The 21,557-nt window shown below is 48.9% G+C and overlaps 2 protein-coding genes and 1 long non-coding RNA gene across 3 annotated transcripts; all 3 read left to right on the top strand.

Moving 5' to 3' along the window:
• Window positions 1-6,791, top strand: LOC118238407. Its single transcript, XR_004768598.1, has 3 exons — window positions 1-284; window positions 907-1,059; window positions 4,879-6,791. It is a non-coding gene; the product is annotated as an uncharacterized LOC118238407 (long non-coding RNA).
• Window positions 6,792-8,041: 1,250 nt separating this feature from the next.
• On the top strand, window positions 8,042-13,703 carry LOC113834500 (the record flags this gene model as incomplete). Its single annotated transcript, XM_027403790.2, has 2 exons — window positions 8,042-9,531; window positions 13,423-13,703. Coding segments are annotated over exons 1-2 (1,491 nt in total), but the record flags the coding sequence as incomplete, so codon positions are not given.
• On the top strand, window positions 13,120-15,996 carry LOC113834492 (MLV-related proviral Env polyprotein-like). Its single transcript, XM_027403760.2, has one exon. It carries the CDS (start codon window positions 13,706-13,708, stop codon window positions 15,683-15,685), a length of 1,980 nt encoding a protein of 659 aa, XP_027259561.1. The 5' UTR covers window positions 13,120-13,705; the 3' UTR covers window positions 15,686-15,996.
• Window positions 15,997-21,557: the final 5,561 nt, after the last annotated feature.

Here is a 21,557-nt window from a genome sequence, read left to right as displayed (position 1 = left end):
GACTCCTTCCAGCTTCTCTTCCTCTCTGCTCCTGTTCCGGCCATCAGCAGGCTTGGGGCTATAGCTGACTCACAGCTGAGCTCCCCACCCCTCCTGCTGACTCATGGCTTCCTCCAGCTGACTTCTTTATCTCCTTTGTAGCAGCCTGGCTTCTCCTGTCTTGGGGCTGGCTTTTCTTGTATCCTTGTATTTCAGCTCCAACCTCTACTACCATCGCCCAGACTCTCTCACTGTCTCCCAGTATAAATTCCCTGGGTCAGACAGGCTACTGGCCAGCTGCATAGGTAGTTTCTCAGAAGAGTCAGGCCTTTGGCTACCATTAACCCACAGGCTGCCTCCCTACCTGACTCTTATCAGCTGGGGCTTTGGGGGACATCAAGGGCATCATTTGGGAAGACCACCTCAGTCAGTGCACCTCAGAAGGAAGGAACATGCAGGCAACATGATGGGCATGTCTATCAATGCCCTCCATCTGCCTAATGTTACAGGTGGTACCCTGGCCTGGCTGTGTTCCTGGTATACTCTGCCATCTCCACTCAGGTGTCACCTTGGTTGGGTTCTCCCAGACCCACAAATGCCACTTCTCCATTTTTAGAGCTGCTAATACTCTTAGTCTCATTTGCCTGAAAGCTTCTGATGACATTTTGCTTTCAGACCTTTGTGTAGAAGATAGAGTAATGGTCCATAGCTCATGGACCCTTTATATGACTCTTTTGTAGCAAAAGGGATGCTGCTGAGATGATTTGCTGTAGAACACTGCCTTCAGGCACAGCAGCCATTATCAGCTTAGAAATGCTGTGGTTACTTTAAGACAAGTTGAAGTCTATTGAAGGGAAGGGAGTCGAAGGGTCATTAGACCCTCACCTGAAAGTCTAGTCATTTTCTATCTCTCTGGCCCCTTTCCAGATCTACACAATCCTGCTCCAGCCACACTGTGCCCTCAAGAGATGAAAAGTTGCTGAAGGAGGAACTCCATCTGTGTAGCTATGAGGAAGTTGTCACTTATGCTAGGGTGAAATATTCCAACCATGCAGCTGTTTGGGAGTGGAATATGCTACCGTAAGTAAGCTCAATAAACCCATTGGTCCATCAGGGATCTATCCAGACAATGTTGGGACCTAGATCAGAGAGGGGTGTAGGGAGTCACCCTAGCCCCGCCCAATAGTCCTGGGGCAGGTACCAGGTGGACCTGGGGACTCGCCCATAAGGGCGGGGTGAAGGAAAGCCGGGATGACATAAAGGGGGCTTCTTAAGGGACTGCACGTGGGGACGGGGCTCTCTCTTTGTTCTGGCCGCGCTGGCTGGGTTCTTAACCTAGCTCTGGCCTGTGTTTCACCCGGCTGTGCTTGGAAATAAAGAGACCTTAATCCAATAGAGGGGGTATCAGTGATGCAAGGTACAGTTGCGGAAAACCACTGCTGTGCTCCACCCCCAAAACTATAAGGTATTAGGCCCATTCTCTGTCAAGGCCCAGGATAGGTGAGAGTAAGAACAAGGCTAGATACAGCCTAAGGTCTCTGGAGGTAGGGGATTGGGGTTAGGGGGAGGTGGGAGGTGCTACTCGGGGAGGCATGTAGAGCTGAAGTTCTGGAATATGCCATCTCACAGACTGGAAGGTAAAAGCATGAAGAATTTCAAGATAGGGCCTGCTGAACTTGCAGTCACTGTCGTGGTTCCTATTTCTGCTTCTAAGCCCAAGGCCTTCTATGGATGCCCAGGTCACATGCCTCAGAAGCCAAACCCATCAGTTTTCCCAGATGCAGACTGACCAGCTACTGTCTACTTCCTGAAGCTGTGCCCTGCCTGTCCCGCAGGGTGGCAGTTACAGCCAGGCTCAGCTATGCTTCAGTCTGCACATCCACTGGCTGGCACTTCCTTGGACATTCTGGCCCCAGGAGGATAACCAGGAAGCCTAGGTCTCCCATAGAAATACTTTGCTGGGCCCATCACGTTCCCATTTCTCAGTGGCACCCTTCACACTTAGAGTAGTAACTATGGCCATGAAGATGACCTGCCTCCCCTGAGAGCTGCTGACCCAGCCAGCTGATCATCTACCTACCCAGACTGAGACTTTGGTTTAAGGCTCAGGGCCAAAAGCTGGACCACACCCCAGAGCTGTGGCTCTGCAAAGCTGTGTTGGCTGGCCTCCATGATCCGTTCCTTCCCCCAAGGCCACAGCCCAGCTTCCTTCCTGCCTGGGCTCTCCTGCTATTCTTTCCTTTGCTGTACATACCCACTCACTAAATGGACTTTTCATTATTGCAGAGAAGAATGAGCTTGTTTGGAATACTGAACTCATGGGCATTCACATACGCACTGACAGTCTGCAGCCCTCGGTCCCATGAGGTTGATGCTGGCCCTGCCTCTCTTTATTTGTAGCCACCTGTTCTCTCTTTCCCCCTTTGGTCTGTTTCCTCATGGTGACTAAATTTGTCTGCAATGACCTGTGCATTTTCATGTCTAGTTAGTCATTTCCGCCTCCAGTGTGTAGAGCAGAGCAGAACGGAGTTGCCCCCACCTTCCTGAAGGCCTCTCTCAGGATGCTTCTGTCTCCCTACCACTCAAGGTCACCCCGATCTACACCTATGGGAGGGTTGGCTGAACCTGAGCTCTGAAAGCACCGCCTTCTTATCTGCTTCCTCTCAGCCACTGCTTTGTCTTAAAATAGGAATCTAAGACCGATATGCTTTACAGGCTGCTATGTTTCTTGGACTGAAGTCACAGCAGCGTGCACAGGCAGAAGCTATGGATGCTGCAACCGTGGTTAGGAGTTGGGCTCTGGTCTCAATGTCCTTGTCTGTAAAACGGGAGTTAGAGAAATAATTACATCACGGTGCTGCTGGGTGGCTAAGACCACGTCCTTCACTATTGCCTGGTGTCTGTCACGGGACTGAGATCCTTCATCACATCCTTATCACAAGTGCCTTCCCTGGCCTGCTTCTTGAGACTGACTAGGGGGTCTGGACTCACCGCCACAAAAACCCAGCTTGTTTGCAACGCTGGCTGGAACTTTGCTTATCCTCAAAGCCCACCCGGCTGTCAGTCCTCTTGCTGGAGGCTGGGACTTTTCCCATGCAGGCAAAGTGATTTGTTATTGATCATCCACTGCTGGTTTTGCTATTTGTGTGAAACCAAGGTTTTGTCCTTGTCCTCAGGGAGCTACCAGGGAGGACTACTGAATGACTGTTACAGACTAAATGCTGCCTACCCCCTTTCAAATTTGTCAAGTGAGACTGAAGAGAGTGGAGTGGGGTGTGAGGTGTAGAGAGCTCAACTGGGTCTTGACAGGGAACCAGGGAGCCACACCTTGTGGGGGCTGGCCATGATCCAGCGATTTTCCTGTCCCTAAGGCAGAGGTGGCATTTCCACCCTCTGAGTCACTTGGGTTTTCTCCAAGTGGAGGTGGCGATTGCACTAGCATGGTGAACCCAGAGTTCGTCTCTAGTGGAGGCAGCTCTGGGCAGCCAATTTAGAAACAAACCTGTTTGAATGTATCCACAGAGACCATTTATAGAATGTTCAAAGAGTGTTGACCATTCTATTGGGCACAGCTGGTGGGTTACAGACCATGGCCAGGTATTTGTGTTGGAATAATTAACATCTATGCACACTTTCCCCCAGCCAGCAAACATTTCAAGTGCTTCCTGCTAGTTCCTGCAGGAATAGGACACTCTTACACACACACACACACACACACACACACACACACACACACACACACACACACACGTTGTTTATATCTTGCTCTGTAGCTTAGGCTGGCCTGGAACTTGCAATGATCTTCCTGCCTTAGCCTGTCAAGTGCTGGGATTACAGACAAGAGCCATACCTGCTGTTTATTTTTAAAAAGCTTACTTGGCAGGGCAGTGGTGGTGCACACCTTTAAACCCAGCACTCGGACAGAGGCAGGCAGATCTCTGTGAGTTTGGGGCTAGCCTGGTCTACAAAGTGAGTTCCAGAACAGCCAGGACTCTGAAACACAGAGAAATCCTGTTTTAAAAACAAAACAAAACAAAACAGTGTACTTGTATGTGTGCATGTTTGTGTGGTGTATGCATGTGTGTGCTGTTGTGCACACAGATGCCAGAGAAGGATGCCAGGCATCCTGCTCAATCCAGCTCCACCTTAGTTCCTTGAGACAGGGTCTTTTGCTGATTGCTGCCCAGGCTGGCTCTCTAGTAAGCTCCAGGCATCCTGTCTCTGTCCTTAGCTTTGGGATTACAGGTACACACAGCTGTGGGTGCATGGGGTTCAAACCTAGGTTCTCACATTTGTGAGACAAGCACCCTTCCTTGTATTCTAGGTTGGTATCAAACTCTTGGTAATCCTCCTGCCTCAGCCTCCCTAGGTCTAGAATTACAGCATGTGTCAACACAGCCAGCTCCTGTACACATTATCTTCCTTTAAACTTTGAAACAATCTCTGTTGGTAAACCCAATTTTAGAGAACCCATGGTCTTTGATTCTTTTTGGGGGGTGGGGTTCGAGACAGGGCTTCTCTGTGTAGCTTTGGAGGGTGTCCTGGAACTTGCTTTGTAGTCCAGGCTGGCCTTGAACTCACAGAGATCTGCCTGCCTCTGCCTTCCAAGTGCTGGGACTAAATAAGGGCATTTGTCACTACCAGCCAGACTGATTCTTATGATAAAGAGTTTATAGTTTAGGTAAGTCAGGAAATGCAGAATGGAGTCAAGGTCAAAGATAACATTGTACACATAACTGTGGTGAAATGGGAAAGCTTCAGTCATTTAGTGAACACTGGGTTTAGCAGGAGATAGCCTCCATTCTTTACCAGGTTCTGCCCAGAGTGCCCTAACCCGTACCTATCATTATGTTAATTTGCTGAACCCACAATTGAGTCATTTTTCATGCTCTGCCTCAGTTTCCAACTCAGTGTCCACTGCTGCGGACATAGAGGCTCTAAGAACAACTTGATAGCCTTCAAAGTCTGTCTGCTGGTTTGTCCTGGGAATGAGCTGGGGCTGAGGAGAGAAGCCAGATGGCTGCAACAGGGGAATGCCATAATAGCGATTGGTCTAGATTTCCAAGAAACTTGAATACAGGTGAGTGGGCATTGGCAGTCACCTTGGCTTCTGTCCAGCTACCAAAGCACAGGTCCAGACCAGTGGGACCCAAGCTAAGCACAGTTCCTCTTTACTCTAGGTCCAGCCAAGGGAACTGCATTGAGCTGCCCCTGATTCCTGTTTAGGTGGATCCTCCCTGCATCTTCTGTAACAGGTGCCCTTGCTGTTGGGTTAGCTTGCTGACTCAAGGGAGGTCCTTGCTTACTCTCATTGTCCCCTTCTGGTTGCCAACACAATTGACAAGGATGTCAGGAGCTCTGGATCTGCCATCTTCAGTGCTGTGTTCCAGAGTGGAGCAGACCTCACCCCTGTAATTTCCCCAGAGCATACAGCCTGAGAGCACCTCCCAAAGCTGCTGTAGAGGCATGTGACCTGCTGTGGGTTGCCTTTGCATTAATTACCTGGCAGGGTTATCAAGCACCACTGGCCTTGTCTCAGAAAAGGGCTTCTTCACAATCAACATTAGAGACAGCACAGAGCTGGAGAAGATGAAAAGCAGTGTGAGCACAAAAGAATAGATGACATTTGGAGAAGGGAGAGCAGATGCAGACATAGAGACTGATTGTAATATGAAGTGACTGAGTGCCAGATGCCTAACTGCCGGCTTCTGGGGGTCTTTCAGGTTAGGACAAAGCAGGCACATGAGAGACCCTGTGGCAGAGGGCATTAGAGTTGACCCTTGGTGGTCTCTTACCCTCTCTGTCCTTTGCTTTTTTTTCTCATCTGTAAAATTTGATAGTAATGCATTCTAACTGGAAAGTAATGGTGAGAGAATGTGGACTAACAGGACAGCTGTCTAACAGGCATTTTAGCCATAATTACCAAGACCCCAGGCACAGGAAGCAGGCAAGGAATTGATAGACACAAAGAATGAAGCTCATTTTGTAGGACTACAGTGGACTTTTTCTTGTAGTTTTGAACCCATATGCTAGGTAAGCACTTAACTAGAGTTTTGTCTACAATCCCCATCTCCATAAAATTATTTATTTTCTGAGACAGGCCTCCACGTATAGCCGAGGCTTGCCTTGAACTCACTCTTTTTGCACAGGTTGACTTCAGATTCACAGCAATCTTCCTGCCTCAGCCTTTCAGGCTTTCAAGGGTCAGGATTACAGGTGCTCAGTGAGTGACAATAGTGTGTGTTTTTTTGTGTGTGTGCTAGGAATTGAATTTAGAGTCTCACATGTGCTAGGTCTACCACGGAACTATATTCCAGCCCAGAGACAGGTTCTGACAAATTATGAAGGTTGGAACTTGCTATGTGGCCTGGGGAGGCCTCAAACTGGCATCCTCCTTCGTCAGTCTCCAAGTAGATGAGCTTATAGGCCTGCACCACCAGGCCTACCTAAAATAGATTTTGATTTAAATGCTTGTCTTGTTTGTTTCCCAGAGCTGACTGTAATCCCAGTTGGTGAACTGGGACTGTGACCCGCTGTTGTGAACTGGCAGTGTTTGCTGGTTTCCCCACTGTGTTTTTGGTTCATCTCTGGCTCCAGGGTGATGGTCTTGAGTGCAGAGCCTGGAAGGAAGAATTGCTCACCCACTGTGGCTGCATTTCCATCATACAGTGCAGCGGACTCAATAGAGCACACTGAAGAGCAGCATGTAGCAAATGAATTGGGAATGATGAGTATAAATATCTATTTGTTTATTTGGTATTTTAAGACAGAGTTTCTCTGTGTAGCCCTGGTTGTCCTGGATCTCACTCTGTGGATCAAACTGGCCTCAAACTCATAGAGATCCTCATGCTTCTGCCTCTGGAGTACTGGGATCAAAGGCATGTGCCATCACTACCTATCTTAAATACTATTTTTCCTAAAAAAAGAGCCTCACACATGCTAGGTCTACCACTGAACCATATTCTAGCCCAGAGACAGGTTTTGATAAATTTGATAAATTAATTTTTAATTTTTATTTCATTATATGTATAGGGAAAACTGCAGAAAGGTCTGGGAATGTAAGAAGGAAAGAGAGAAGGGTGACAGATAGTAGGACAAGAGAATTCGAGAGGACCAGGGCAAGCTGTAGCAGAAGCTGAACCTGGAAAGCTTGGGACCCTGCTAAATGTGGATAGTCTAGAAGAGGAATCTGAGGGTGGATCTATAGATGTGGTTGAAAGACCCCTGTCCCTTAGCCCTTTCTTTCTCAAGTTTGTCTCCTCTTCCTCCTGTCGGCGGCTTCCCCGATCCCCACCCCCGGTGGCCTTTCCCCGCCCGGCCCGAGAACAAGCACCGGGTGGGGCCGGCCCGAGAATGAGCACCAGGTGGGCCAGCCCGAGAACGAGCACCGGGTGGGCTGGCACGAGGGCGAGCACCAGGTGGGTCAGCACGAGGACAAACACCGAGTGAGCCGGCCTGGAGCTCTGCCCCTGAGCCCCCGCCCCGCCCGAAGAGAAACACTCCGTCCCAAGGTCTCCGCCCCCAAGGTCAGCCATCAGGAAAGGGGGGGGAATTGAGTCTGCTGTACCAGACACCAGACCTTGAGAATATGCTGATCTGGAATGGCTCTGTGTCTCATTTGAACCATCCAATGGAAATGATTCTGTATTTCGCCTCATTTGAAAGACTCTGTGTTTCACCTCATTTGAATAACTCTGTACTTTGCCTCATTTGAATAACCCTGTATAGCGCCTCATATACATTGACCAATGGGAATAGCTCTGTATAATGCCTCATTAGAATTATCCAATAGAATCCTTGCTCCTAGCTTGCGCCTTTTTTCCTATATAAGGACCCCTTTTCCCTTGGCTCGGGGCGCTTAGCCACACAGAAGCTAAGTCGCCCCAGGTACCTGCGTCTCCAATAAAGCCTCTTGTTTTTTGCATCCAGTTCGTGGCCTCGCTGATTCCTGGGTGTGTGGGTCTCCCTCTACGAAAGTATCCCTTCGGGGTCTTTCATTTGGGGGCTCGGTCCGGGATTGAGACCCGCCCAGGGACCACCGACCCACGTCTGGGAGGTAAGTGTTGTGCGGATCCGCTGTTTTGTCTTGTCTGGTCTGAGTCTGTCTTGTGAATTGCGCTTGCGTTTGTAGTATACAGCTGTGTACATTTGTAGGCGGATCCGAGGAGGGACTGACGGGTCCGAACTCCCGACCGCGGCTCCAGGAGACGTCCTGGTAGCGTTTGAAGCCCTCAGGAAGAGGGATTTGTATTTTGAACTTGGGAAGCCCTCAGGAAGAGGGATTTGTATTTTGAACTTGGGAAGCCCTCAGGGTGAGAGATTTGTACTTTGAACTTAGATCTATGACTGGACATTTTCCCAGTCTCTTTGGAGAAGGCCCTCGGCTTGAGGGATTTGCAATCTTTACTGGGGACGAGGAAGGAGGGCCCCCTTCCTCGACTCTCTCTCAATTCCTTCTGTCGACTCTCTGTCGAAACCGCGCTGCGAAAGTCTGTTCTGTGTTATTCGGTCTTTGTCTTGTAGCTGTCATTTGTGCCCTCCTAAGCCTAGAAACTATGGGGCAAACTGTCACCACTCCTTTGTCCCTAACACTCTCCCACTGGAAAGATGTACAGGAATATGCTCATAACCAATCTGTTAATGTGCGTAAACGCAAATGGATTACTCTTTGTTCTTCAGAATGGCCGACCTTTGACGTAGGCTGGCCGCGAGATGGTACCTTTAACCCCCAGACTATATTCCAGATAAAAGAGAAGATTATGGATCCTGGACCACACGGGCATCCCGATCAAGTGGCTTATATCGTCACTTGGGAGGCTTTGGTTCAGGACCCCCCTCCCTGGGTACGTCCTTTCTTACATCCCAAGGGCCCCTCTCTCCTTCCCCCCTCTAACCGCTCCAACCGACCCATTCCTTCGGCCCCTACACCTCCCACTCCTTTGATTCCTCCCAACCCCCCTTCCCATTCCAACCTTTACCCTACCGTGGTGAAAGACACTAAGGCTAAAGAAAAGAAGACACCTAAGGTACTCCCTCCGGGAGAAGACCAGTTGGTTGATCTATTAACGGAGGAGCCCCCGCCATATCCGCCACTGCCGCCCCCACCAGAGGCAGAAGCGGACTCCGCCGCTGCCTTGGCGGAAGCGGCCCCTGACCCTTCACCAATGGCTTATCGACTAAGAGGTCGTAGGGAGCAGCCCGTTCCAGATTCAACCACTCTGCCCCTCCGAACTGGGCTGAACGGCCAACCTCAGTATTGGCCATTCTCAGCATCGGACCTCTATAACTGGAAAAATAATAATCCTTCTTTTTCTGCAGACCCCGTGAGGCTGACATCTCTCATAGAGTCGGTACTCACGACTCACCAACCCACCTGGGATGATTGTCAGCAGCTTTTGCAGGTCCTTTTAACCTCGGAAGAGAAACAGCGCGTGCTACTAGAAGCACGAAAAAATGTCCCAGGAGTAAACGGGCAGCCCACCCAGCTACCCAATGAAATTGATGCGGCTTGCCCTCTTGAAAGACCTGAATGGGATTTTACCACCGAAGCAGGTAGGACCCACCTGCGTCTCTATCGCCAGTTGCTGGTAGCGGGACTCCGGGGGGCAGGACGCAGACCCACTAATTTGGCCCAGGTGAAGCAGATAATACAGGGTGCGGAGGAATCACCTGCCGCTTTTCTAGAGAGATTGAAAGAAGCGTACAGGATGTATACTCCCTATAATCCGGAAGATCCAGGTCAGGCCACCAACGTTTCTATGTCCTTTATTTGGCAATCAGCCCCGGACATAAGAAACAAGCTTCAAAGGCTAGAAAATCTACAGGGATATACACTCCAAGATTTGTTGAAGGAAGCAGAACGTATTTTTAATAAGAGGGAAACACAGACAGAAAGAGAAGAACGTTGGAGGAAGGAAACTCAGGAGAGAGAGGAAAGACTAAGACAGGAAGCTGAGGAAAAAGAGGTTGCGAGAGACCGTAAGCGGAATAAAGAAATGAGCAGGTTATTGGCCACAGTAGTGACAGGCCAGAGACAGAATAGACAGAGGGATGACAGAAGGGGGCCCCACCTGGACAGGGACCAATGTGCTTACTGTAAAGAAAAAGGACATTGGGCAAGAGAATGCCCTAAGAACCCCCGGGCCAAGCTTCCACCGCCAAGGGTTTCTGACCTCCTGAACCTAGAAGATTAGAGGAGTCGGGGCCAGGAGCCCCCCCCTGAGCCCAGGATAACACTGCAAGTCGGGGGGCATCCGGTCACCTTCCTAGTCGATACAGGGGCACAACATTCCGTTCTGAATCGGTCACCCGGACCCCTGAGTCACCGGACTGCATGGGTACAGGGAGCTACAGGCGGAAAGCAGTACCATTGGACTACAAATCGGCAGCTCCAGCTCGCGACCGGTAAGGTTATGCATTCTTTCCTCCATGTGCCAGATTGCCCCTACCCCTTACTAGGACGGGACCTATTGACCAAATTAAAAGCTCAAATACACTTTGAGAGGTCAGAAGTCAAAGTCACAGGGCCAGAGGGAATTCCCCTTACCATCTTGACAATGTCCATAGAAGATGAATATAGACTCCATGAAAAGAGGACTAATTCGAACAATCAGGAAACCCTTGATCACTGGCTTGCGGAATTTCCCCAAGCCTGGGCTGAAACAGGAGGAATGGGCCTTGCCATTAACCAGGCCCCAATTATAGTAACCTTAAAAGCTGCCATCCTTCCTGCATCCGTCAGACAGTATCCAATGCCTAAAGAAGCCCGCGAAGGAATTCGGCCACATATTAAAAGGTTACTTGAACAAGGGATTCTGGTGCCCTGTAAATCTCCTTGGAATACACCCTTGCTACCCGTTAGGAAGCCGGGAACTAATGACTACCGGCCAGTGCAGGACCTGAGAGAAGTCAATAAAAGGATAGAGGACATACACCCTACTGTCCCCAACCCTTACAATTTGCTGAGTGGATTGCCACCTAACTATACCTGGTACACAGTCTTAGATCTTAAAGACGCTTTCTTCTGCCTCCGCCTGCATCCCACCAGCCAGCCTATATTTGCCTTTGAATGGCAGGACGCGGCCCTTGGAATCTCTGGGCAGCTGACTTGGACTAGGCTACCTCAAGGGTTTAAGAACAGCCCTACCCTTTTTGATGAAGCTTTACATCAGGACCTGGCAGAATTCCGGGTTAGGTACCCCGCTCTAATCCTCTTACAATATGTAGATGACATTCTCCTGGCAGCCAAAACCAAAGGGGAATGCAAGGAAGGCACTCAAGCCCTCCTCCAGACTCTTGGGAGCCTAGGGTACCGGGCATCCGCCAAGAAGGCCCAGATATGTCAGAAACAGGTGACCTATTTAGGATACAAGATAAAGGATGGACGTCGATGGCTAACGGAAGCCCGTATGCGAGCCATCTTAGACATTCCCACCCCACAAAATCCCCGCCAACTGAGAGAATTCTTGGGAACGGCAGGCTTCTGCCGCCTATGGATCCCTGGGTTTGCCGAAATGGCGGCTCCCCTCTACCCCCTCACTCGGCCAGGGGTTGCTTTTAAATGGGAAGAGCCCCAAAAGAAAGCCTTCACCGACATCAAAAAGGCTCTCCTTGAATCACCAGCCCTGGGTCTACCGGACTTAGCTAAGCCATTTGAACTTTTTATAGATGAGAAGGAGGGCTATGCTAAGGGAGTCCTCACCCAAAAACTGGGGCCTTGGAGAAGGCCCACTGCATACCTCTCCAAGAAATTGGATCCTGTGGCATCGGGATGGCCACCCTGCCTTCGAATGATTGCTGCTATAGCCCTGCTGGTAAAAGATTCTCACAAGCTAACCTTGGGGCAGCCTTTGACCATACATGCCCCTCATGCAGTAGAGGCAGTCATCAGACAGCCTCCAGACAGATGGCTTACTAATGCCCGAATGACTCATTACCAGACTATGCTGTTAGACAAAGACCGGGTCCACTTCGGGCCTTTGGTGACTCTGAACCCAGCCACCCTGCTCCCCCTCCCTGGGGAGCCCGAGGCTCATGATTGCTTACAGGTATTGGCCGAGGCCCATGGAGCGAGATCCGACCTGACTGACCAGCCTCTACCTAGCCCGGACCACATCTGGTTCACGGATGGAAGCAGCTTTTTGCATCAAGGAGAACGAAAGGCGGGCGCGGCAGTCACCACAGAGAATCAGGTCGTCTGGGCCCAGGCACTCCCCCCTGGAACTTCCGCACAGAGGGCAGAACTCATAGCACTCACGCAGGCTCTAAAATTGGCAGAAGGTAAGAGGCTCACCGTGTATACAGACAGTCGTTATGCCTTCGCCACTGCCCATATACATGGAGAAATTTACAGACGGAGGGGGCTGCTTACCTCCGAAGGGAAAGACATTAAAAATAAGGAGGAAATCCTCGCTCTCTTAAGGGCTCTTCATCTGCCCGCTGCCTTAAGTATCATACATTGCCCTGGACACCAAAAAGGGGATTCTTTCGAAGCAAGGGGCAATCGAAGGGCAGACTTGGCTGCCCGAGAGGCGGCCCTGACCACAGACACCACTAACCTCCTGGCTCTAGAGCCCACCAATGACCATCCCTTCCCCTCATGGGACTATGAACAAAGAGATATCCTAACCCTAGAGAAATTGGGAGCCGCAAAGGAACCAAACGGGGATTGGACTTATGAAGGAAAGACTGTCATCCCCTACCGGGTAACCAAGTACCTAGTGACATTTTTACATAAGATGACACATCTGAGCTCCAAGAAGATGCGGGAGCTCCTCGAACGAGAAGAGGAATTCAATTTCCTTTTGGGGAAGAACGATATTCTAAAACAGGTAACTGAGCAATGTGATGCGTGCGCCCGAGTCAACGCATCCAGACTGAAGCTTCCTCCCGGGAACCGGGTCAGAGGCTACCGGCCCGGAACACATTGGGAGATAGATTTCACTGAGATTAAACCAGGAAAATATGGATACAAGTATCTATTAATTTTTGTAGACACCTTTTCAGGATGGGTTGAAGCCTTCCCTACTAAACATGAAACAGCCAAGATCGTTACTAAGAAATTGCTTGAAGAAATCTTTCCCCGTTATGGGATGCCTCAGGTATTGGGAACAGACAATGGGCCCGCCTTCGTCTCCCAGGTAAGTCAGTCAGTGGCCACCTTGTTGGGGATTGATTGGAAATTACATTGTGCTTATAGACCCCAAAGTTCAGGACAGGTAGAAAGGATGAATAGAACAATCAAGGAGACTTTAACAAAATTGTCGCTTGCAACTGGCACTAGAGACTGGGTCCTCCTACTCCCCCTAGCACTCTACCGCGCTCGTAATACCCCTGGACCACATGGGCTCACACCCTTTGAGATCCTGTATGGAGTACCTACTCCTATCATTAACTTTCTTGATCAAGATGTCTCAGATTTTGCTAACTCCCCTTCTCTCCAAGCTCATTTACAGGCCCTCCAACTAGTACAACGGGAGGTCTGGAAACCCCTTGCTCAAGCTTATAAAGACCAGAGGGACCATCCCACCATCCCCCATTCCTACCAGATCGGGGACACTGTTTGGGTCCGGCGTCACCAGGCCAAGAACCTTGAACCCCGCTGGAAGGGACCCTACATCGTTTTGCTTACCACTCCCACCGCACTCAAGGTAGACGGCATTGCAGCTTGGATACATGCTTCACATGTAAAGCCAGCCCGACCCACCGATTCAGCCACTGCATCAGAATGGACCGCACACCGCACTCAAAATCCTTTAAAGATAAGACTCTCTCGTACACCCTCCTGTTGATTGGTTGTCTGTTTACCCCCCATGTAGCAACTAACCCCCACAGGGTTTATAATATCACCTGGAAAATAGCCAATCTAGGGACCGGGGAAATAGCCAACCTCAGCACTTATATAGGGACTCTACATGATGGGTTCCCTCCTCTCTATGTCGACCTATGTGACTTAGTAGGGTCTGATTGGGATCCCTCTGACCAGGAACCATTCCCAGGGTACGGATGCCACCACCCTGGGGGAAGGATAGGAACAAGAAGCAAGGATTTTTATGTTTGCCCCGGCCATAAACCAACTCATGGCTGCGGGGGGCCGCAGGAAGGGTACTGTGCAAGATGGGGATGTGAAACCACAGGGGAGGCTTACTGGAAACCCTCTTCCTCTTGGGATTTCATCACTCTCAAACGGAGGGAGATCCCAGGGTACGCAGGGAAAGGACCATGGAGATGTGGGCAAAGAGCCTGCGGACCTTGTTATGATAGTGCCGGAGGGGGAGGTTTTCAAGGCGCCACCCCCGGAGGAAAATGCAACCCTCTCATCCTAAGGTTCACAGATGCTGGAAAAAGAACTACTTGGGATAGTCCTAAGGTCTGGGGACTCAGGCTGCACCGAGCAGGGAAAGATCCGGTGACTTTATTCTCCCTGTACAGACAAATTACTCCCCTAAGCCAACAATCAGTCGGGCCAAACATAGTAATAGCGGACCAGAGATCCCCAACCCATTTTCAAGTCCCTAAACCCCCTACCGTTCCTAAAGCTATCACTCCTACACCAGGTGCTGTCACCTTCTCCCCCACCCCAGATGCCCTAAACATCGAGATAACCAGAGACCCTCCAGGTACCAGAGATAGATTATTACAATTAATCCAAGGAGTTTACCAAGCCTTAAATTTTTCAGACCCCAACAAGACTCAGGAATGCTGGTTATGCCTAGTTTCCCGGCCCCCATATTATGAAGGCGTGGCAATACTGGGCAACTACTCCAACCAGACCTCAGCACCTACCAGTTGCGGAGCTGCTATGCAGCACAAGCTCACAATATCTGAGGTCTCAGGAAAGGGGCTATGCATAGGCAGGATTCCTTCCTCACATCAAGAATTATGTAACCAAGTAGAGCCATTATCTCAGGACAGCCGATACCTTGTTGCCCCTTATGGAACTTATTGGGCTTGCAGTACTGGGTTGACTCCCTGTGTCTCTACCACTGTTCTCAACACCACCATTGACTTTTGTATATTGATAGAACTTTGGCCCAAAGTCACATACCACCAACCTGAATATGTTTACAGCGTACTAGAGAAATCAACCCGATATAAGAGGGAGCCAATATCCTTTACCGTGGCCCTATTATTAGGAGGAATAACAGTGGGGGGCATAGCAGCCGGCATAGGGACCGGAACCGTTGCCCTACAGGGAATTAATCATTTTAAGCTTCTACAACAAGCCATGCACACGGATATCCAGGTCCTAGAAGAGTCAGTCAGTGCACTCGAGAAATCCTTAACATCACTCTCTGAGGTGGTCCTGCAGAACAGACGAGGATTAGATTTATTATTTTTACAGGAAGGGGGGCTATGTGCTGCCCTCAAGGAAGAATGCTGCTTTTATGCAGATCATACAGGAATAGTTAGGGATAGCATGGCCAAACTTAGGGAGAGGCTAAAACAGAGGCAACAGCTATTTGAGTCTCAACAAGGATGGTTCGAGGGATGGTTCGCTAAATCCCCCTGGTTGACTACCCTTATATCCACGCTCATGGGACCTCTGGTTATTCTATTTTTGATCCTCATATTTGGTCCCTGCATTCTGAACAAACTGACTCAATTCATCAGAGAACGACTATCTGTTGTACAGGCCTTAGTCTTAACTCAACAATATCATCAGCTAAAGCAAATAGATCCAGAGTATCTAGAGACCTCTGAATGAAAGATTCCATTCAGTTACAAGAGAAATGGGGGAATGAAAGACCCCTGTCCCTTAGCCCTTTCTTTCTCAAGTTTGTCTCCTCTTCCTCCTGTCGGCGGCTTCCCCGATCCCCACCCCCGGTGGCCTTTCCCCGCCCGGCCCGAGAACAAGCACCGGGTGGGGCCGGCCCGAGAATGAGCACCAGGTGGGCCAGCCCGAGAACGAGCACCGGGTGGGCTGGCACGAGGGCGAGCACCAGGTGGGTCAGCACGAGGACAAACACCGAGTGAGCCGGCCTGGAGCTCTGCCCCTGAGCCCCCGCCCCGCCCGAAGAGAAACACTCCGTCCCAAGGTCTCCGCCCCCAAGGTCAGCCATCAGGAAAAGGGGGGGGAATTGAGTCTGCTGTACCAGACACCAGACCTTGAGAATATGCTGATCTGGAATGGCTCTGTGTCTCATTTGAACCATCCAATGGAAATGATTCTGTATTTCGCCTCATTTGAAAGACTCTGTGTTTCACCTCATTTGAATAACTCTGTACTTTGCCTCATTTGAATAACCCTGTATAGCGCCTCATATACATTGACCAATGGGAATAGCTCTGTATAATGCCTCATTAGAATTATCCAATAGAATCCTTGCTCCTAGCTTGCGCCTTTTTTCCTATATAAGGACCCCTTTTCCCTTGGCTCGGGGCGCTTAGCCACACAGAAGCTAAGTCGCCCCAGGTACCTGCGTCTCCAATAAAGCCTCTTGTTTTTTGCATCCAGTTCGTGGCCTCGCTGATTCCTGGGTGTGTGGGTCTCCCTCTACGAAAGTATCCCTTCGGGGTCTTGCATGGTGTGATTTGAATGAGAAATGCCCCCTATAGGCTCAGATGTCTGAATACTTGGTCCCCAGTTGGCAGCTGTTTGGGGAGGTTGTGAAATCTTTGGGAAGTGAAGCCTCATTGGAGGGAGTAGTCACTGGGGTGGGCTTTGAGTATTTATATGCTCCCCCACTTCCTGCTCCCCCCTTTCTCTTTCTCTCTTTCTGCTTCCTGTTGTCAAGCTTCCCAAACATCATGGACTCTTACCCCTCTAGAACCATAAGCCCAAATAAACAGTCTTCTGCTTATTGGTCATGGTGTTTTCTGTTGTTGGTCATGGTGTTTTTTCACAGCAACAGGAAGGTAGCTGATACAACAGTCTCTGTGACTGCCCTCTGACCACCCCACGCAGAGGCTTCAGAACTCCTTCCACTACACTGAAAAGTCTTCCAAGTCTCCCCAAGCCATCATTATGTGACCATAACCTGCCAATTGGATGCACTTAAGACTGTTGCCAGGGTACAATTCTGGGTCCTTTTCTAACATTGTTTTCCTTGCTCCCTGAAAGTTTCTATTCTTCTGCCCTACTTCCCTAGCTTCCTTTAGACTCACCAAACAGTTCTATGTTTCTGTGGGGCAAATTCCTCTGGGGCACAGGGGGTGGGGTGGGGGAGTGTCCGTAACTTTAGCCTGATTTTATCTTCAGACTTTTTTTTTTTTTTGCTGGCTCAAAAATCATTTCCTAGCCTACCTTGAAGCTTGGAGGGCCTGGTGATTAAGTTCCTAACAGAGGGATGCATACAGAAGAATCAGTTGAGACTTTCAAGAGAATGTACCACTTAGTCTCCTCTTTGCTAAATGTGTGTGTGACAGCCAGAACTTTACCACTACAAGCTGATCTTGAGAATGGAGGTCATGTACAGCAGAGAAGATACAAGGGGGACATTTGGAACTCTGTTTTCTTCTTTCTAGTTTGGACTTTGCTTACATGACAGAGCAGAGCCCCGTGTGTTTACCATCTTGTAATAAATAAATATATAGAAATGCTCTGCAGTAAAGCTCCTTTGACTTAATACCTGCAGGTTGGGTTATGTAGCCAGGTCTCACTATCTCCACTTCTACTGCTCTCTCACCACAGTCTTATGCCACATGTATAGGGACACATGTTTTGTCTGCTTTTTTCATGATCCCATCAAGTCTGCATGGCATCCAATGCTTCTGCCTCTGCTACTCCCTCAGCCTGGGATGTCCTTCCTAACCTTGTCTCTTTGGGTGGCTCCATGTCAAAATTACCTGTTTACTTGTCTGTTCTCCACCAGACAGGTACAACCTGATATTTAGCATCTGCTCCAGGTGTGTGCTCCGGGCTGAGTGCATGGGGTTTGAATGAGGAAACAGAGTGGATGTTGCAGACTCAGGAGGTGGGACTGACTTTACACTCTGAAACCAGATCCCTCAGTTTCTTCCCACCACCTGCTGCCCCCCTGGCTTTATGCAGACGCAGGGGAGGGGGCCATGTGTTAGCAGAGCATCTTCTTGCCACAAGGCAGTGCCATCCCTTATACATGCCAGCACAGGCCTGATTTTGAATGGACCGTGTCAGACTTGAAGGTGTTCAGAATGTTAACTTGACTACCTCAAAAAACAAGTACAATAGTAACTGATTATTACTTCCCTCTCTACAAGTCTGTACAGATACAAAAGGCTGGATAAAATGAACACATTGGGGAGAAGCATGAAGTTGGCCATATGTGGTGCATTTCTATCACTCTGCATGCTCCAAGCTTAGGTGTGGCCATTCCAGTGACTTCCTCCCAAAGCACAAGGTTTGGACATCAGGGAGAATGACAGACATAACCAACCTCCAGGCAGCCACAGTTGATAACAACAGGCACATGTCATGTTAACAGCGTGTCCTTAGTATGCTGTGACAGTGATAGTTTCCTTGGGGTCTTCTTCCCAATGGCCAATAACACCTGTCTTTTCATAGGCAGAACGTCAGACAAATGCTATTAGTGAGTGGCCATAGAAAATGCCCAACAGGACCCCCTCAACACTCCACAAAAAAGCAAGACACACTGGGCATGTTCTTATAAAAAAAATGTAGCCTTGCCTTTAATCCCAGCACTCAGGAGGCAGAGGCAGATGGATCTTTGTGAGTTTGAGGCTAGTCTGGTCTACAAAATGAATTCCAGGATAGTTAGGGTTCTGTTACATAGAGAAACCCTGTCTCAGGAAAACAAAACAAAACAAAACAAAAAACAAAACAAAACAAAACAAAAAAAACAAGGCCAAAGATGCCACTAGGTGGGCTCTGGAGGGACTATTTATTGATGGGCTCTTGCCAAGCTGGGTGCTGTTCATGGAGATACCCCAGCCCTTCTGCCTCTTGTCTGTGAAATCCAGACACATGTCCGTAAGCATCAGCTATGACCCTGTCTCAAAGAAAACTCCAGTCTTATTTATCAGCTCCACGCTCTAACCAACTGAGCTAGCCGGCCAGACTCCATTCTTATTTATATTTAATATAAGATTTTGATACTCATAAATTATAGTTTTACTTAGCTTTTTTGTTAAATAGAAGTTTATAAGATATACAGATTCTTATTTCATAAACAGAGGAAAATGTATTTTCTCTTTTTGAGACAGGGTCTCACTGTGTAGACCAGACTAGTCTTGGAATCACAAACCTCCACTTGCCTCTGCCCTCTGAGTGCTGGGATTAAAGGTGTGTGTCACCACACCTGGCCAGAAGATGTTCTTATTCACATTGCCTTTAGTATATCCTTCTTTGGTGGAAACCTGTTCTCATGTGTACATATTGAACAGACTCACACCTTAATTTTTTTTTAGACAGGGTTTCTCTGTATTGTTTTGGAGCCTGTCCTGGAACTCGCTCTGTAGACTAGACTGGCTTGGAACTCACAGAGATCCACCTGCTTCTGCGCCACCAACGCCCGGCACACCTTAATTTTTATTTTTGTGTATGTTCATGTACAAGCAAATACATATGGAGGCCAGGGGTCAATCTCTGGTGTCATTCACGAAGCACTGACACCTTGTGTTTTGAAACAGGGTATCTCATGTTCTGGATCTTGTCAAGTAAACTAGACTGGCTGGCCAGCCAGCCCCAGGAATGCCTCTGTGTCTTCTTCCTCAGTGCTGCAATTAAAAGTAGGAGCCACCTTGCCCAACTTTTACTGGGATAACAAGGGGTCAAACACAGGTCATCCTGCTTCTATGACAGACACTTTACCAACTGAACGATCTTTCCAGTCCTACCTTTTGTTTTTTAATCTTTGTAACATGGTGCTGCTCATGGTGAGATACATGGAGCACAGTGGGGCCTGAATGTGGTGCCAGTCCACAGTGAATCAAGGATGGAAACAAAGCTCTTTACAAACTGCCGAAGCAACTTCACAGAACTTTCAGCTCCAGTTCCTGGGCTTGCAGCCTTCCTTTCTCCTTTCACAGATGAGAAAATGAGCAGGAAGGGTGACCAGCCTGTCCATTGGGTTGTCACGTGAGGAAGGTGGGTCTGCTGGGTCACACTCTTCCTGCTTCTTGCTCTCTTTTCCCTAGTTTGTCAACATTAAGGGTCAGCTTCCCCTTCAGCAGGTCATTACTAGACCAAACTGTGATCCTGTATCTGTTCCTAGTTTTTCATTTTTTCTTATTCCAGCTTCTTTGGGCAAAGCTGCAGGTTGTTCAGTGCTGTGATGGGCTCAGTAACCCGACTCAGCGTCCTTCATCATATCAGCTTCCAGCCCTCCTCAATGTACATCTAGTTTTAAATGTCTGTTTCTGCTTTCCTGCTGTGAGAGAGCTCTTCCCGGAGGGAGTTCTGGGCAGTCAGGGGTTGGGGTTGGGGGTGGACATTTCAAGAGGAACTGCTTGGGGGCCTGTGCAGCTGCTCTGTCAGAATACAGGAAGCCCTTCCTGAGAGCTTCCCACGCCAGGGCACTATTGGCCCATCTGCTGCAGTGCAGGAAGAGAGAAACCAAGTTGTACTGTTTTGTTTTCTTGCAAGGGGTTTGAGAGCAGAAGATTGCTCTAGGGGTGAGAGTGGGGGTGGGTTGAGTGAAGCTGACTACCGGGCAGAGGGAAGCAGGCATAGAGACTCTGCAGCTGGAAGGAAGCAGGCTTGAATTTCAGCCTGGCTATTTTTATCCTGAGACACAGTTTTCACACCTGTGAAATGGTGTTGATAATAGGTGGTCCCCTGCAGGTATAAGTTCCATTTTAAAGATGCAGACATTCTATCACATGCCCAGGGCCCAACAGTTGGTGAGCAGCTGAACTTGACGTTTGGTTGGGTCAAAACTGATAGTCACCTGATTCTTCCACCTGAGCACTTAGGCATCCAAAGTATGTCAAGAAGATAAGGGCTTACAACATATTGTTGCCTTGGCTGGGATTTTTCATTTGAGTATTTTCCTGTCTCATCTGCATCACCCACCCTTCCCTATTTTCATTTGTTAAAAATAATCAACGCTGCCTTCAAGAACATGAATTTTAGATGTCATCATAAGTCTAGGAAGAGGACTGCTTCAGCAAGCTGTTGCTGTGTAATGAACTACCTCAGAGTCTGAGGGCTTAAAATAATCTAAATTTTATTTGCTCACTGTTGTGCTTCAGATGAAAACAGCCCCAAAGGCTCATATAGTTGAATGCTTAGTTATTAGTTGGTTGAATTGTTTGGGAAGGATTAGGTAGTGTGGCCTTGTTAGAACTGTGAGTTTTCAAAAACTAGCATCATTCCCAGTTAGCGCTCTCTCTTCCTTAAGCACGTGGATCAAGAGGTAAGCTCTCAGCTAATGCCCCAGCATCATGCTCCTTGGGATGATGGCCATGGACTCTAACCCTCTGGAACTGTAAGCCCCATTGCTATCTTTTATAAGTTGCCTTGCTCATGGTGTTTTGACAAAGCAACTAAGCCATAATTTGGAGGTTTGAACTGGATTCAGCTGGACATTACTTCACTGGTCTCTGAAGGCCCCACATGACTGATATTGGCTGACCAACTGGCTGGGGCTGGGTAGCTAGACACAGCCTCACTCACAAGCCTGGCGGCTAGCAGCTTG

Source organism: Cricetulus griseus, chromosome 2 (genome assembly GCF_003668045.3).
Source record: "Cricetulus griseus strain 17A/GY chromosome 2, alternate assembly CriGri-PICRH-1.0, whole genome shotgun sequence".
NCBI classification, from domain to species: domain Eukaryota; kingdom Metazoa; phylum Chordata; class Mammalia; order Rodentia; family Cricetidae; genus Cricetulus; species Cricetulus griseus.
Note: the sequence above shows the minus strand (reverse complement) of the source record. Positions and strands in the feature narration are given on the sequence as shown.

Excerpts from the sequence above, each read along its gene's own strand:
- LOC113834492 (XM_027403760.2), top strand. The coding sequence starts at position 13,706 with ATGGACCGCACACCGCACTCAAAATCCTTTAAAGATAAGACTCTCTCG.